Raw genomic sequence first — 16,334 nt, forward strand, 5'->3', positions numbered from 1 at the left:
CATTCAGGACAGAACACTCCACTCTGGTGGACTGTGGTGGGCAGAATGGGGCAGGAAAGATGGAGGAGGCCAAACTGGGGCTCACTGGGCAGCTTCTCAGCAGCCTGACACACAGTCAGACTCACTGTCTGGATCTGGTCCTGGTGGGGCTGGCTGCCCAATGCGCCTATATACCCCCAATTCTGGGAAAAGCCGGGGTTGGAGCTTAGACTCTTGACACCCACTGCAGCTCCAGCCGGTGACTCTGGACGCCAGCTCTCCCCACACTACTCTTTGTGCTTAACCTTGAAGCAGGCCCACCCTTGCCAAAGCCTCAGCTCCCAGCCCCAGCTCACCCTGACCAGAGCGAGCCCATCCCTTTGCCCTTGGCCCCTCCCCACCCTGGCCTTCCTTCAGTTCCCAGTTGCTCAGCTAGGACTTGCCCTGTCTCATTTTCCCATTGATGACTCATGTACCAGGCGGGGGTGAGGCTGGGGCTTCCAAGGCAGGGGGAGAGGTGGTGGTGACAGCCCCTCCCTGGCCTCACAGCGCCCTCTGAGCCAACTGAGCAAAGTTTTTCCATCTCCTGCATGTCTGCTGGCACCGTTGGGGCATGTTGGTGCCCCGGAGAGGTCTTGACTTATTCCAAGGCCCGGCCAAGCAGGCCTAAAGTGAGGACTGTCCTTGCCATCGCCAGAGCAGAGCAGACAGTGCAGGACCCAGGAAGCAAGGGCTTATGACCTGAGCAGAGAAGACCTAGTGGGAGAGCTGCCCCAGCACCCATACATTCCCTGATTCTGGAAAGGCCAGATTCTAGGATGCTGTCCCACAGCAGCTTGCTGCAGTCCTGTGCTAGGGGCTCCTGGAGCCTCCGGGAACTATGGAGGCATGCAAATGGCAGTCAGTGGTGGACCCCATCTCAGCAACAGGAGCTTCTGGTGGCCCAATGGTTCCAGGTTCAGCTGCTCGCTGAAAGACTGGAATTCCAACCCACCCAGTGGCCATGCAGGAGCAGAGACCATGGGATCTGCTCTCACATCCCCATGGCAAAGCCCCGCTCTGCTTCATGGAGCGGACGCTGAGTCAGAGTCCGCTGGATGGTCCCTAACAACATCTCAACTGCCACCACAGACTGAGGGCCCACACTGCGGCAGGGCCATGCTGGGATCTCCCTGGCAGCACCCTGGGGGGCTGGGACTCTCCAAACACAAAGTGAAGCTAGGGCGGGGCCAGAACCAAAGCCTTCTTGGAAGCAGCAGGCCTGGGTGTTTGGAAACCGGCAGCACCCGAAACCAGAGCCAGCCGCCTCCGCCCCTGCCTTTGACCCTTGACTCGGCTGTGCTCATGCCACTCCTCCCTCACCCCCCACCCCAAACCCTGACATTTGCAGTTAAGCTGCAGAACAAGCCTTCCAAGAGCAGCCCTGAGCAGGGGAGATAGGACCCAGGTTTCCCGGCTCCAGGTGACGCAGCTCAGCTTGCACCAGTTGGCGTGTCTCAGTTCACACAGGGTCCCGGGCTCCTTGGAGGGCAAGCATTCCATCACTTTCATCTCCATACACCCAGTGACTGGCACATACAAGGCACACCGCACGTGTCCTCTGAAAAGACGAGCCCCTGGACTCACAACGCCCCCTATTCCCAGGCTCTGGGGAGCTCCTTTTTTCCTGCGTCACTGAATCCCCAGCTGCAGCCACCTTTGGGTTAGATGACGCCATCAAAGATTCTGTGTCGAGTGGGTTTTGTAGGAGCAATGGAGAAATTAAGCCTTCCTCAGGATAGATCAGCCCCAACGAAGGAAGAGGGTGGCCAAGACTCCCTCCCCATCGTTCTCCCCAGGCCCAACGCAGACACCACCACTGGCTCACACCCCACACCAGGCTGCATCTTTCCCAGCCCAGCAGACTCATGCACCGTGCTAGGATCGCGCTGCCCCTGGGACAGCTGTACAGTCTAATCAGAGACTACGCAGTGAGCCAGGCGTTTGCTACAAAGTCCCTCGTACACTGTTCTGTCATATTCATATGTGGTTCACACACGTATCTGAAGAGCAAGATGCTTGCTCCCTGGGACTCCACAGACTCTGGGACCCTGGCCCAGGACAGAGAGGCTTTAAGTGGAAAGGAAAAGAAATCAGATGGGAAACCATATGGTTAGATGACCAAAGGTTCTTAAAGAGACCTCCCGCTTCTGAAGAGACCCCACTGGGCCTCCCTGCGCCAGGCAGTGAAACATCTGAAGGAAGTCGCAGCCGTGCAAGAAGTCAGTCAGGTGTGGGCTGATGGCGGAGGAGAGGCAGAGGGGCCTGCTGACTGCAGCACAGAAAGGTCTGGGAGTCCCCTGAGGAACAGTTGCTCAGAACTCAGCTATTCCTCTGTGCCTCAGTCTCCTGCAGGCTGCAATCATTCCCTTTAGGCCACTCAGCCTTACCTGGAAAGAGCCTGAGTGTACGCATGGTAAGGTCCCTAGGTGGTGCAAATGATTGTGGTGCTTGGCTGCTATGGAAAGGTTGGAGGTTGAAGTCTACCCAGAAGAGCCTTGGAAGAAAGTCCTGGCAATCAGCTTCCCTGGAAAACCCTATGGAGCGTGTGCAGCTCTGCTCTGACACACACGGGGTCACCGGGAATCAGAATCAACTAGGCAGCAATTGGTTTTTATAAATGTCTCTCCAGAAGGCTGAGCCACCTGGCAGGATGGCAAGGACAGGACATGCTTCCATGGAGAGACGCCCCCTAGGGACTGAGCACCACGCTGGTCCTATGGTCTCTTTCCTAGGCCACTAAGGGGCCACCACTACTGGGGCCACCATGCCTGGCCGCCGGTGGGAGATCCCAGGGTGGGCTGCAGCCTGGGCAAACGCAGAAGCGGAAGTGGCGCACGATGCTCCTTACCCTGCATGTGTGGGCAAAGAACTGCACACGGCACATGGGGTCTCACTGCCCTGCGTGGGGCATCTTCATTTTGAGATAGGCATGAAATGGTAATGGCCAACCCCCCACCATCCAACCACCACCTCCAGGCCCAGCACCGCAGTGGGGGTCAGATGGGCACGAGGTGGGGGCAGTGTGCAAACAAGGGGCCTGGATGGATGGGGGTCCCGAAAGGACTGAAGCAGCAGGAGACCCCCCCCCAAGTGTGGACTGCAGGCCCCTCAGTGCCCTCCCCAGAGATAAGTCCAGAGGGGCCCCTCCTCCAGTGCCAGGATGGCCTCCTGAATCCTGGGAGGGTGGCTTGGTGCCTGGGCAGGACACAAAGCCTAGGGACAAAACAGCAGTCTATGGGGGGCCCCCAGCAGAAGGAGCTTTGACGGCAGCTCCCCATGGTCATACACAAGCCAGGCCTGTGGCAAGGGGTCCTGCGCCGGGTGTCCTGAGAGTCCAAGTGTGTCCAGGGGCTGAATCTTCATCCTCAACCCTGTCTGGCCTTCTGCCTTCCTTCCTGGGCCCCGTCCATTTCTTCAGCTCCCATGCCGCCTCCGTGTGTCCATGGCTTCTGCTTTACCAAATGGAGCAGGGTCATGCCCCGTGAGCCAGAGGGGCCAGCAAGCTGAAAAGAGAGAAGAGCGGTCAGGGTAGGGGGTGGGCACTGGGGGCAGGAGGATCTACTATGTGCTGGGAGTTTTACACCAGCTTCCCCCCCAGCAGGGCAAACGAAGAAAAGAGTGATTGTGCAACATGCTGCCGTCAGTGCAGGATGGGGCTTTCTCCCAGCGGCCAGAGGCCTCTGTGTGCACCTACTGTCAGCACTGGCAAGGCTTACATCCGCGTGAGCTGACTCTCAGGACAATCGGGGAGACAGGGCAGACTGAGGGCCGGGGCAGGTGTGGCACAGCTGGGGTCCCCAGACTCATTAGAGCCTCAGCTTGTGAAAGAGAAGTAGGGTAAGGAGGCTGAGGCGATGTGGGTAGTGGTGGGAGGAGGGGGCACGGGAGCACTCAGCTTCCCCTGGAGAAACTAAGACTCCACTAGAAGAAGTCATTCCTGGGCTTTCTGGTTCCCATGGGAAGGAGGGGCATTTGGGGGAAAGGGCACAGGGCTAGGAGCCAGGGCTTTGGGGTTCTATTCTTGTTCCCTCCCCATGGGCCTTCATGACCACAAACACCACCACCCCTCCCTACATGCCCACTTCCCACCCTAAACAAAGGGCATGAAAGGGCTCACAGTCAGACTGATGAGCAACGGCATGGCTGACGGAGAAGAGCTGGAAGCCACCCAGGATTTCCGGCTACTTAGGTCCACAACCAGCACCCGGGGAAGCAGCGGTCAAAAGTCAAATGGCGCACTGCATCAGGCAAATCTGCTGCCCAGGGCGTCGTTAAAGGGCAGAGAACCACGGGTGGTAAAGCGTAAAGCGTTCCAGACCACTTGGAGGGCCAAAGTGCATCTGCCTCAAGCCAGAGTATTTTCAGCGACTGTGTGTGCATGCAAAGCCCCCGAGAAAGCGCACACAAAAGAAAATGAAGAAGGGTACCCACAAGAGAAGGAGGCCTGTGAAGGGCAGGGCTTGCCAAAAGAACAAACAAATACGGCCTGAAAAAGAGCAGCAAAAAAATGGCCCTTAGAAGCAAGGATAGCAAGGTACAGTATTATCCACCTGAGACATGCCCTCAGGAGGGGCCAGTCCCTGTCAAGGGGCACCATGGTGATCACGTAGAGGTCAGTGGCTGTAACATTCTGCTCGAGCAACTGAGATGACCCAGGACCGGGCAGCATTTTGCTCTGTTGTATTTAAGGTCACTGTGAGTCTGAACCAACTCAATGACAAATAATACCTTCCGCCTTGTTGCTCAAGGAGGATGAAGACACCCACACATCACAAGCCATGTCCCCATCCTACACTTTCCCACACACCCAGTGTACTCAGTGCCCCATCGCCTCCTCCAGCCTCTCACAGGGACTGGGGGCAAGGAGACATGCCTTGGCAGCCGCTGCCACTGAGGCCTCTGGCCTGGCACAGCCAGTCTCCATCATTTGCTAGGATAGTCCCTCAGCCCTAGGACCCCAAGCCCTCTCTCAAGAAGGACTAGCTGGAGACCCCAGACCCAGCCAAATCCTCCTGGGCAAATTCCCACCTTGGGAGCTGAGAATCCGAGGTCCTGGCCCCATCCCCTGGCCAGACCTTTGCTAGCTGAGAAAGACTCTCTGACTCAATTGCATGCTCAGGCTCTCCTGGGACAAGTGTTGGTCTTTAGCAGAAGAGAGCAAATTTGGTTTCGCACCATCCACCTCCGCCCTTGGGTCTTCCAGCTCGCAGATGGTGGGGACCCAGGAGCCCTGCCCTAGCAGCCAGAGGCACTGTGCAGCCGACCTACCTCCCCAGCACTGGCAGCTGAGCCAACTCTAAAAAGGCCCAGCCCACGCTGCGGTCTGCCCTCCCAAAGCAAAGCGCCCAGCTCCCTCTCTGGCACCTGGGCCACACGCAGCAGGGCCCTCCTTAAGCCCTGCGCCGCCATTGGGCAGGGGAAAGAGCAAGGCAGCTGTGGGCCCTGGACCCCAGCTCAGCTTCCTGGGCCCCTACTCTTTGTTGGGTTCAGGAACACTCTCTCTCTCTCTCTCTCTCTCTCTCTCTCTCTCTCTCTCGCTCTCTCTCTCTCTCTCTCTCTCTCTCTCTCTCTCTCTCTCTCTCTCTCTCTCTCTCTCTGTGTGTGTGTGTGTGTGTGTGTGTGTGTGTTACTCTTTGTTGGGTTGTTCAGGAACTTCGTGTGTGTGTGTGTGTGTGTCTGTGTGTGTGTGTGTGTGTGTTTCTCTCTGTAGGGGAAAGAAGAGAGTGGGTGCGGGAGGGCTCATCGCTGAAAGCTTACCTGGCCGTGCTGATGGGGGGGCATACAGGTAAAATAGGACGCCTGGCGATTAGGACACGAGGGTCCCAGTCCCGAGGCTCTGGCGGGCGCGCACGGTCTGGATGGCCTGCTGGTTCTTGAACTTGACCAAGCCCAGGGTGATCTGGGCGTTCCAGCCGGGGTCCTCGAGCGGGCAGCGGAAGTCGATCTCCCCGCCGCCCTCGGTCACCAGCGTGAAGTAGATGTGGCGCCCGGTGCTCTCCACGCACTCTACAGCCTTGATGCGGGCAAAGCTGAGCTCCTTGGGCCGGCCGCCCGTGCCCTTGGCCTCGAAGAGCTGCAGCCCACGCTCGGTGAGCACGCAGCGTTTCCGCTTCCACAGCTGCAGCAGCCCGCCGCTGCGCTTCTCCAGCACGCCCTCCTTGAGCACGGTCGCCGCGGCCGTCATGGGCGCCCTGCGGTCCCCGGCGGGCTGTCGGCTGCGGCGGGAGCGGCGGCCCTCTGGCTCTCGGCGCGGGACTCGGGCGCCGGGGGCTGGCTGCGCGTGCACCCTGACCACCTGCGCCCGGGCCGGCCGCTGTGCCCGCACCGCGGTCCTCCGGCCGCCGCCGCCTCCGCCCGGCCTGCTGGAGCTCTCGCCCGCAGCCCGCGTCAGCGCACGCCGGCTCCTCGGCCCGGTGCGCCCGCGGCTCCCGGTCCCGTCAGTTCGGCTGCCCGCCCGCCCGCGCCGCGCTCCTCGCTCGCTGGCTCCCGGGGCTCGGTCTGCGCGCACGGCGGCGGCTCGCGGGATATGTCCTTACATGTTCCACCGCGCGCCTCCTCGCCGCCCGCCCGCCCGCCAGCCGCGCATTCCTGCCCCGGCCGGCCCTCCGAGGGCGGGGCCGCGCGGGGGCTCCGTCACACACTGGAGGCGCGGGGCGCCGGCGGGGAGGGCTGGCCCGAGAGGGGGGCCGCCTCCCCGACAGCCCTCGCCGGCTGGCCTCCTCTCCCTCGGCCGCTTCTTGGAAACACAGCTCCCCGCGGCGGGGGAAGACGGGGGCGGGGGTCATCCCCAGGGGATGGGAAGGCTCCCTGCAAATGGGGGGGGGGGACAGGGGGGGTCGCTCAGAGGACGCAGAGGCACCGGCTGAGGCTTGCGTAGTGGCTGTCAGGCAGCAGTTGGAGGCGTTCCAGACCCCTAGCTTTTAAGCCCCTTTCTCCAGCGTGGCTAGCTCCCCCTCGCCATTGAGCAATCAGAAAATGAAAAATATCTTGGCGTTAAGGAAGGGACGGGGTCACCAAGCCTATGCTGGCTCCCGCCCTAGGAGCCATTTTCTCCGTGCGGGGCCGAGGGAAGTGGGGGCAGGAGAGGCTGCCCACAGCTGTCTGCTCAGATGTCTCCACTTCGACTCCACAGTCCCGCGTGGAGGACGTGGAGAGGGTCGTGGGTCCCAGGTGAGGAGACAGAAGCCCTGTGGTCGGTCAGAGTCTCTGCTGGGGACTAGGGAGCCCCCACCGTGACCTGGGGCTACCGCTGCGGCTGCCTTCCTTGCACACATCTGGAGGGGAGCCTCAGCCCACGTGGCTGTCTGCCTTAGTCAGTCCCAGGCCTGAGCAGTTTCAACCTGTCGCTTTCCCAAGGCAGATTCTATCCTTTTTTTTCTTCCCTCCCCCGTCTCCCCCTTCTCCTGGGGAGGCCCTGAGCTGAAGGGAGATGACAAGAAGGGAGGTTTCTCTCCCCTTTCTGAGTAAAGACCGAAACTTTGCAGACTTGGGTTCAAACCTCAATGGTCTCCTCTTGGTTGCTGTGTCCTGCCCACCTTAGGCAATGTAATTAACCTCTCTCAATTTCCTCATCTGTCAAATGGGATAATTATTCATTCTTATCTCCTGGGTTTGTGGTGATGAATCAGTTAGCTAGCATGTACAAAAGCTGGGTCTGGAATCTCTGTAGCACAATCAATGTTATTCCTCACCCCTCAATTTCTATAGGCGCCTGGTGGCACATTGGTTATGTGTGGGGCTGCTCACGTGCATAGCAGCAGTTTGGAACCAGCAGCCAGCCACTCCAGAGGAGAGAGAAGAGGCTTTCTCCTCCCGTAGAGAGTGGCAGTCTGGGAAAGCCACAACAGCAGTTCTGCCCCATCCTGTAGGGTCAATACAAGTCAGCATTGAGCCAATGGCAGTGAGTCAGGTTTTTGAGGTTTAAAATTATTCTAATCGAGGAAGATGAGGAGCCGGGAGTAAGCCGGGAACTAGGAGGTAGCTCCTTGAGGTCCTAGAACGGCCCCTGTCTTGGTCGACTGCCCAGCCCCACAGTTTCTTAGGGGCGCGTTCATCAGCACATGAATAATAGAGGATCAGGGAGCTCACTGGCACTGCATCGGCCCTGCATCGGAAGGGCAGGAATAAGACCTCTTTGTGTGCAGCCCATGTTCCCATCCTCCTGACCAGTGATGCAGGACCTTGTGGGACAGAGACGTACCGGGTACAGAGGGTGAGTGGGAGCCACAGTGAGGGAAGAGGACAACGGAGCTGCACAAAAGTAAGCTCAGGAAAGAAGCGAGTCTTCAAGACTATGTATGATTCATGGCCTAAAGCAGTGGTTGTCAACCTTCCTCATGCCCTGACCCTTTCATACAGCGCCTCATGTGGTGATGACCCCCAACCGTAACATTATTTTCATTGCTACTCCATCACTGTCATTTTGCTACTGTTAGGAATCGGGCGACCCCTGTGAAAGGGTTGTTCAACCCCCAAAGGGGTCTCGCCCCACAGCTTGAGAACTGCTGGCCTAAATGGTGTGGGTTTCCTTCTTACTCTGCTCCTGATAAGTGGAGACCAGTAGTTGGAGCTTAGACGACTGCTCTCATGCTTTCAAGACCCCAGGTGCTACCCATAGGATGCAGACCAGAGCTTCTGAGCTGCCTTCTGCCAACGGACTGAGCAGTCTCACGAGGACCTAGGCTCATCGGATGACCCCACACTGCCTCTCTGGAAGTATCTGGGTACATAGTGTTCCCTTTGGACATAGAACCCAGCGGCCCACGCTTTCCTTTTTGGCCGGCTAGCTGGAGGGGCGCCAGGGCTTTGGACACACAGGGAGGAGGGGAAAAGACAAGAACATTGGATTACAAGGATGAGTGGGCAGAGAAAAGGCAAGTATGTCAAGAGCAAAGTTTATTAGCAGTTCCCAAGGCCGGGCAGAAGCAGAAAAGGGGGGTTCAAGGCTTAGGGGGACACCGAGCTTCTGTTAGAGGTGATAGAGAAATGGGGAATAAGGGAGATGGCCGGACAGTTCACTGAGCATGCTGTAAAGATTGCTGAAAGGGCAGGTGTGCTGTTAATCAGATGTGTGCTTACTGGCTGCTGTCCAGTGGACTCCACCTCTTGACCACCCCTTGGGTGCCAGCGGAGGGTGGCTCCAGCTTCGCGGGGTTTCCCTGCTAGTAATTTTCCTGCCAGGCTGCGTTCCCCTCGGTGCCCCTGGCTTGGTTTGAGGTGGCAAAGTTGAGGTGAACAGTCAATTGACCATCATTACAAACAAAGCACGAAGAGTGAGTGATCGAGGGAGACCCAACCTTGGAGGAGGCTAGCCAGGGCACATTCTATTGCTGCAAAGGTCCTTGGAACCCGGGAGCCCTCTGCCCCGCTCTCATGATCTTCTTTGTCTAGGGAAGATGACTCATTCTAAATCTTTCTCAGAGCTGGCGGCTTGCCTAGTAGCCAACCCCATCTGGGAGCAGCTCAGGGCTCAAGTTGGATTAGCTGGGCCATCAGAAAGATCAAGAAGCCCTTGGGGGTTGGGAGAGCAGGGTAGGGTGTCCATGGGGCTCGTGCTGGTGCCTTACCCTCTGCCGGGGTCCCCGACTCTTCCCTGGAAAGTTGTGGCGTTAAATTTGTCTTCCTGCGGCACTCTGCTGTGGCAGTGCTTGGTCAGAGGCATGCCATTCTCATTCGACTTGTTGACTTCCTATCAGATTATCGATGGATGGACAGAATGTCCCCTGGTGGCAGCCCAGGCCTGGCTCCTCGCTCTGCCCACCCCAAAGGGAAAGCTGATCTGCCCTGTCAGTCCTTCAGCTCTGCCACTCCAACCGGAACAGATTGGGCTACAAAATGACCCCAGGGAATGGGGTGCTGGCAGTGCCCCAGCGAGACCTAGGATGAAGGAGGCCAGGCTGCATTCTGGGCGGCCACTCAGGACTCGGTGAAAAGGAAGATGGGAGCAGAGGCATGACTGGGAACCAAGAAAAGCAAACAAACAAAATCCAGTATAACCAACTCCACCATAGGTCCAGAGTAACCAACCCCACCATAGTGCCATGGTATTTGCTCAAGCCTGTGATACATCCTGCTTCTTGTCTGTTGATTCTGTCTCCCAGGTGCCTCTGGGTAGGGTGGAATCCACGCCCTTTTGGTCTGCAGTCAAGCGCTCGGCTGTTGGCACCACCAGGGACTCCTTAAATTCCACTTAGGAATTATTAATTTTTAGACTCAATGTATTTAAAACCACCACTTATCTCTCAGTGCTTTTGTGTGGCTGTGATGCTGAAAGCTCTGTCCCTGGTATTTCACATACCAGCAGGGTCACCCAAAGTGAGCAAGATTCAACAGTCTCCAGCTTAAGAACAGATGACAAAGAAGGGATTGGCTGTCCGCTTCAGGAGGATGCGCCACTGAAAACCCTATGCATCGCATCGAAACATTGTCAGTTACTGAAAACCTCAGGACTAGATGCAGAACACTGTCAGAGACAGGGCCAGAAGATGAGCCCCTCCGGTTGTAAGGCTCTCAAAATATGACTGCGGAGGAGCTGCCTTCTCCAAGAAGAGTTAGCCATAATGACATGACTGGAGGAAAGCCCGTGGGAGTAAGCCTTCTGCGCCTTCATTTGCTGATGGGGTATGACTGAACAGGAGAAAGAAAGGGGGAAAAACACTGAGAACATCAATGAATCGTTGGAAATTGGAACATTCAAAGTGTGAATCCAGGAAAATTAAAAGTCATTAAAAATGAAATGGAATGAACAAAGATTACTATTCTAGGCATTGCTTACTGCCACCAAGTCAATACTGACTCACAGAGACCCTTTAGGATGGGAGAACTGTCCCTGTGAGTTTTTTGAGACTGTCACTGTTAATAATTCTAGAAAGCTCCATCTTTCTCCCAAGGAGTGGCGGGTGGTTTTGAACTGCCAATTTTGTGGGTCACAGACCAACTCATCACCACTCTGGGCTCCTCTATTCCAGGCATTAGTGAGCTGGAATGGGCTGGGATTGGCCACTGTGAATCAGAAAATCACATGGCTGACTATGCCCAGAATGCCACAATCAAGAGGAGTGGCACCGTATTCGTCATCAGAAAAGGACATCTGGAGATCTACCTGGAGGTACATGCTGTCTGTGATAGGATGATGTCGATCCGCATACACGGAAATCCAGTCAACGTAGCCATCCTTCCAATTTATGCACCAACCACTGAAGCTAGTGATGGAAACAATGGAAGACTCCTACCAATGTCTTCCGTCTGAAATTGATGAAACATGCAATCAAGCTACATTGATAGTTATTAGTGATTGGAATACAAAGGTTGGAAACAGAGAGGAAGGAGCAGTAGTTGAAAACTATGGCCCGGGTGATAGAAATGAAGCTGGAGATCACCTGATGGAAATTTTCAAGACCAACAACTTCATCACAAATACCTTTTTTCAACAACACAAAAAGTTACTGTACACGTGCACCTCTTCAGATGGAATAGAAATCAAATTGACCACATCTCTGGGAAGAGATGATGGAGAAGCTCAGCATCACCAACTAAAACTGGCCAGAACCCAACTGGGGAACATACCATCACTTGCTCACGTGTAAGTTCAGGCTGAAGATGAAGAAAATGAAAACAAGTCCAGGAGCCAAGATATGACCTTGAGGATGTCCCGTTCCGGTTTGAAGACCATCTCAAGTACAGATGTAACACATCAACACTAATGACGGAAGACCTGCAGAGCTGCAGGATGACCTCAGGAACACCACACACAAAGGAAGCAAATGGTCATTAAAAAGACATAAAGGGGAGAAAAAGAAATCAAAGTGGATGCCAACAGAGACTCTAAAACGTACTTCTGATCACAGAGGAGCTAAGGCAAATGGAAGAAACAAGTCAAGAGCTGAATAGAAATTTTCAAAGAGCAGCTCCAGAAGACACAGTAAAATGCTATCATGAAATATTGCTGCTAGGTGAGAACGCCGAGAGTCAGAAAGCCACAAAGAAAGAACGGGGGCTCAGCGTATCTGAAACTGAAAGAACTCGAGAAAAAGTCAAGTCACTCACTGGGATACTCAAAGATTCCGTGGGGAAATATTGAAAGGTGCAGGAAGCATCAAAAAAAGATGGAAAGAATCCAGTCACTGTGTCAAAAAGAGCCAGTTGACTGACATTCAGCCATTTCAAGAGGTAGCATCCGAGTAAAAACCAATGGCGCCGAAGGGCAAAGTCCAGGCTGCACTGAAAGCGCTGGTCAAAAACAAGGCTCCGGGAATTGATGGAATTCCAACTGAAATGTTTCAACAAACTGAGGAAGCACTGAAAGCACCCACCATCTACACTGAGAAATTTGGACCACTACTTGGCCAACTGCCTAGAAAAGATCTATATTTGCATCCATTCCAAAGAAAGGTGACCCAACAGAATGTTCAAGCTAAAGTACAATAGCATTGATATCACATGCAATAAAATGTTGCTGAAGAGCATCCAACAACGGTTGCAGCAGTCCATTGACAGGGAGCTGCCACAGGTTCAGGCCGGATTCAGAAGAGGACTCGGAACAAAGGCTATCGTTGCTGATGTCAGATGGAACGTGGCTGAAAGCAGAAAAGACCAGAAAGATGTTGACTTGTGTTTCATTGCCTGTGCAAAGGCCTTCGACTGTGTGAGTGCTAGGAAACTGTGGGTAGTCCTGAGAAGACTGAGAATTCCGGTACACTTAAGTTTGCTCACATGGAAACTGGGCATGATCAAAAGGCAGTTGTGCAAACAGAACAAGGGCATACAGTATGACATGGTTTAAAATCAGGAAGGTGTGGTGTGCCAGGCTGTTTCCTCTCACCACGCTCATTCAATCTCCATGCTGAGTAAATAATCAGAAAAACTGGAGTACACAAGAATAATGTGTTATTGGAATCGGAGGAAGGCTTATTAACAGTCTGCGATGTACAGATGATACAACCTTGCTTGCTCAAAGTGAGGCGGACTTGAAGCACATTGTGTTAGCCTGGGTAGATTAGAGAAACAAATTCATATACATGCATATGTATATAAGAGAGAGTTTTATATAAAAGAGTAATTGTAGATTGAGAAAACATCCCAGCCCAGTCCAGATCAAGTCCATAAGTCCAATATTACCCCATATGTAGATACTAGTTCATAAATTCCAGATCAAGTCCATAGGTTCGATTTTACCCCACATGTATATGCTAGTCCATACATTTCTCTTTAGACTCATGCAGTCATGCAATGACACCAAATGCAGAAAGATCACAGCCCAGTGGGTGGAAAGTCTTGTGGATCCAGTAGTGGTAGAAGCATCTCAGCGCTGGTGTGGGTCTCCACATAGCTCCTCCAGCTCCAAGGCTCTGGCTGCCACCAACCTATCTCCATGTGACTTGTCAACAGAAATGTACCCCCCCCAAGAGTGTATGTGTATCCTGCCTCCCGTGATCTATTTATCTCCTTAGCACCTCCAAATGAGGTCATCAAGCTGCGACTTGATTGACAAGCTAGACTCCACCCAGCCACAAATTGACACCAGTTATGTAGCTACCACACACTTGCTGGTGATGATCAAGGATTGCAGCCTTCAGTGTGGCTTGCAACTCAATGTAAAGAAAACCAAAGGCTTCACAACTGTATCAATAGGTAACACTGTGATAAATGGAGAAAAAGATTGTGGTTGTTAAGAATTTTATCTATCTTGGATCCACAATCAATATTCATGGAAGCATCAGTCAAAAGAGCAAATGATACGTTGCATAAGGTAAATCTGCTGCACAAGCCCTCTTTAAAGCGCAGTAAAGCAAGGATGCTACTTTGAAGACTAAGAGTTGCCTGACCTGACCCAAACCATAGCAACCCCGGTGGTGTAGTGATTACACACTGGGCTGCTAACTGTGAGGTCAGACGTTCCAACCAGGCCCGGGCATATCCTACCTATAAGATCATCATGAGTCTGAACTGACTCACTGACAATGAGTTTGCTTTTGTTTTGTTGGTTTGGACCCAAGCCATGGTATTTTCAATCACCTCCTATGCATGGGAAAGTTGGACATTGAATAAGCAAGACTGAAGAGAAACCAATGCCTTTGAACTATGGCCTTGGGGAAGAATATTGAAAGTACCATGTACTACCAAAAGAACAAACAAATCTGTCTTGGAAGAAGTACAGCCAGAATGCTCCTGAGAGGTAAGGATAGCGAGGGTCTGTCTCACATACATTGGACATGTTATGAGGAGAGATCGGTCCTGGAGGAAGACACCACGCGTGGTAAAGTGGAGGGGCAGGGAAAAGGAAGGCCCTTGATGAGATGGATGGACACCGTGGCTGGAACAGTGGGCTCACCCCTGAGAACAATTGTGAGGATGGCGCAGGCCCAGACGGGGCTTGCCTTTGCTGCACACACGGTCGCTGTGAGTCGGAGCGTACTGAACAGCCCCTCACAACAGCCACAGCAACGACATTTTCAAAAGGGATTGAAGATCATTTCATCTAACCCTGCCTATTTATTTGGGTTTGGCTTTTTCTTAAGATAAACTGAAGCAAAATGATGTCACTGCTTTGCACAGAATCCACCAGAACCTTCTCATCTAGCTCTGAGTAAAGCTAAAACCCGTTCACAGCCTGCAAAGCCCAAGGAAACCTGCCCCAATTTCTCTGACCTCACCTGTACTCTCCCCTCCTTCCTTGGCGCCAGCCACAGTCCTGGCTGTCCTTTGGCACCTGCTGCTTTCTCTGCCATTTTCCCATAAGCGTATGAAGCTGCTCATACTACCATAGGGTTTCTGAGACTGTAGATCTTCATGAAAGCTGAGAGCCTCACTTTCCTCAACAATAACTTTAAGACTCGCTGCCATAGGGCCAATTTCAACCTATGGCAACCTGCTCCAGTAGGTTTCTGAGACTGTAACTCTTCTTGTGGTTAGCAAGCGAACACAGCTCAGTAAGCCACCAGGACTCCTTACGCTGGGCTACAGTTGACAATCATATATCAATATTGGCTCATCAATTGTAACAAAGATGTCACACCGATACGACATGTAAAATCACAGTGTATATGGAAAACCAAACCAAGACCCACAGCCAGGCAGTTGATTCTGACTCACAGTGACCCTGCAGAAGGGTTTTAAAGCTGGGAACAGACAGCCTCAAATGCACACAGAGGAATAATTTTCTTTCTTTCTTTAAGGAAACAGATTCTGCAGATCTTGGTAAGGAAGGACATAGCAAATGCGCTGTTTAGTGGGGATATTTTTCAGTGTAGCAAATGTTGCTGTCAGGCGGCCTGTCCTGTTAGACCCACGTGACTGCTGCACTGCCCCGCAGGGGCTTCCAGGCGGTCACCTTACGGAGGAGGCAGAGTGCCAGGCCTTTCCCCACGGAGCTGCTGGGGAACCTGAGGCACCGACCTTGTGGGTCTCCGTCAAGAGCTTAACCATCTCGCAACTAAGTCCGTGTGATATATGTGTACACAACGATCAAATGAGTAGAGCAGAGCAGCCTGCAGGCCTCAGAGGCTCCCTTCGCCCTGCTCCAATCTCAGAGAACACAGCAAAGGGGCAGGTTCCCCCATATGCCCTGGGCCCCTTCCCATTGCACCCTGGCATTGAGACAGGCTGGGCTTAGCTTCCCAGTGGAGGTGAGGCCAGGCAGGACAGACCAGCCCTCCTCAGACGGATGTGCAAACTGCTCACCCTCAAGAACCTAACAAGCCCGGTCCATGAGACGCACGGTAGGTCGCAAGAGTCTACTCTCCCACAGTGACTCTCGTAACGTAGTCCCTGGACCAGCAACTGCCACATATCTGGGCTGCACCTACAGAGTCAGCCTGTGGGAGATCCGCCTGTCTTACCACTACCTCCGGGCACTTGTGCTGTGAGAACCCGTGGTATAGATTTAGGGCAAAGGACACCTGTGATTCAGCCCATTTGGTGAGACCTGGGCCCTCTCTGCCCTCACTTTCCTCATCCGTTAAAACGGAATCTTGCTGCAAAGAACAGCGAGTACAGATTTGCAAAAAGCCCTGAGTGGTGTAAGGGACTCATACATAGACTGTCTCCCCTCTAAGCCAGAAAAGAAGGTGCTGCTATTCCCGCCTCTCCCGGCTCCACATTCCTGGGTTCCTTCGGTCTGATAACCCCCGCTCGCCAGCTGGGACTGGAAACTGTTTCTGTCCACACCCCTGCTTCCCATCCTCCCCTCCCTTCTTGGCTTCTGCTCTGGCCCTCCACCCTCCCAGGTGTCCTCTCCCTGGGAGCCTGGGGCCAGGGAGAGTGGCCCCTCCAGCTGACCTCTCCCTCAGACTCCTCCTGACCCTCCTGCATCCCTT

At 54.1% G+C, this 16,334-nt stretch overlaps 1 protein-coding gene across 2 annotated transcripts; it reads right to left on the reverse strand.

The window, feature by feature from the left end:
• Window positions 1-2,904: 2,904 nt before the first annotated feature.
• Window positions 2,905-6,622, reverse strand: PHLDA3 (pleckstrin homology like domain family A member 3). Of its 2 annotated transcripts, XR_012779272.1 has the most exons (3): window positions 5,779-6,622; window positions 4,453-4,507; window positions 2,905-3,524 (listed from the first exon to the last, which is right to left on the reverse strand). XR_012779272.1 is itself a non-coding variant. In XM_075528816.1 (2 exons), the coding sequence occupies exon 1, from the start codon at window positions 6,203-6,205 to the stop codon at window positions 5,828-5,830; it is 378 nt and encodes a 125-aa protein (XP_075384931.1). In that variant the 5' UTR covers window positions 6,206-6,598; the 3' UTR covers window positions 2,905-3,524; window positions 5,779-5,827. The 2 variants fall into 2 exon arrangements, 1 of the variants encoding a protein (XP_075384931.1); XM_075528816.1 differs by lacking the exon at window positions 4,453-4,507 and having other exon boundaries at window positions 5,779-6,598.
• Between the last annotated feature and the right edge of the window lie 9,712 nt (window positions 6,623-16,334).

This window comes from Tenrec ecaudatus, chromosome 1, assembly GCF_050624435.1.
Source record: "Tenrec ecaudatus isolate mTenEca1 chromosome 1, mTenEca1.hap1, whole genome shotgun sequence".
NCBI classification, from domain to species: domain Eukaryota; kingdom Metazoa; phylum Chordata; class Mammalia; order Afrosoricida; family Tenrecidae; genus Tenrec; species Tenrec ecaudatus.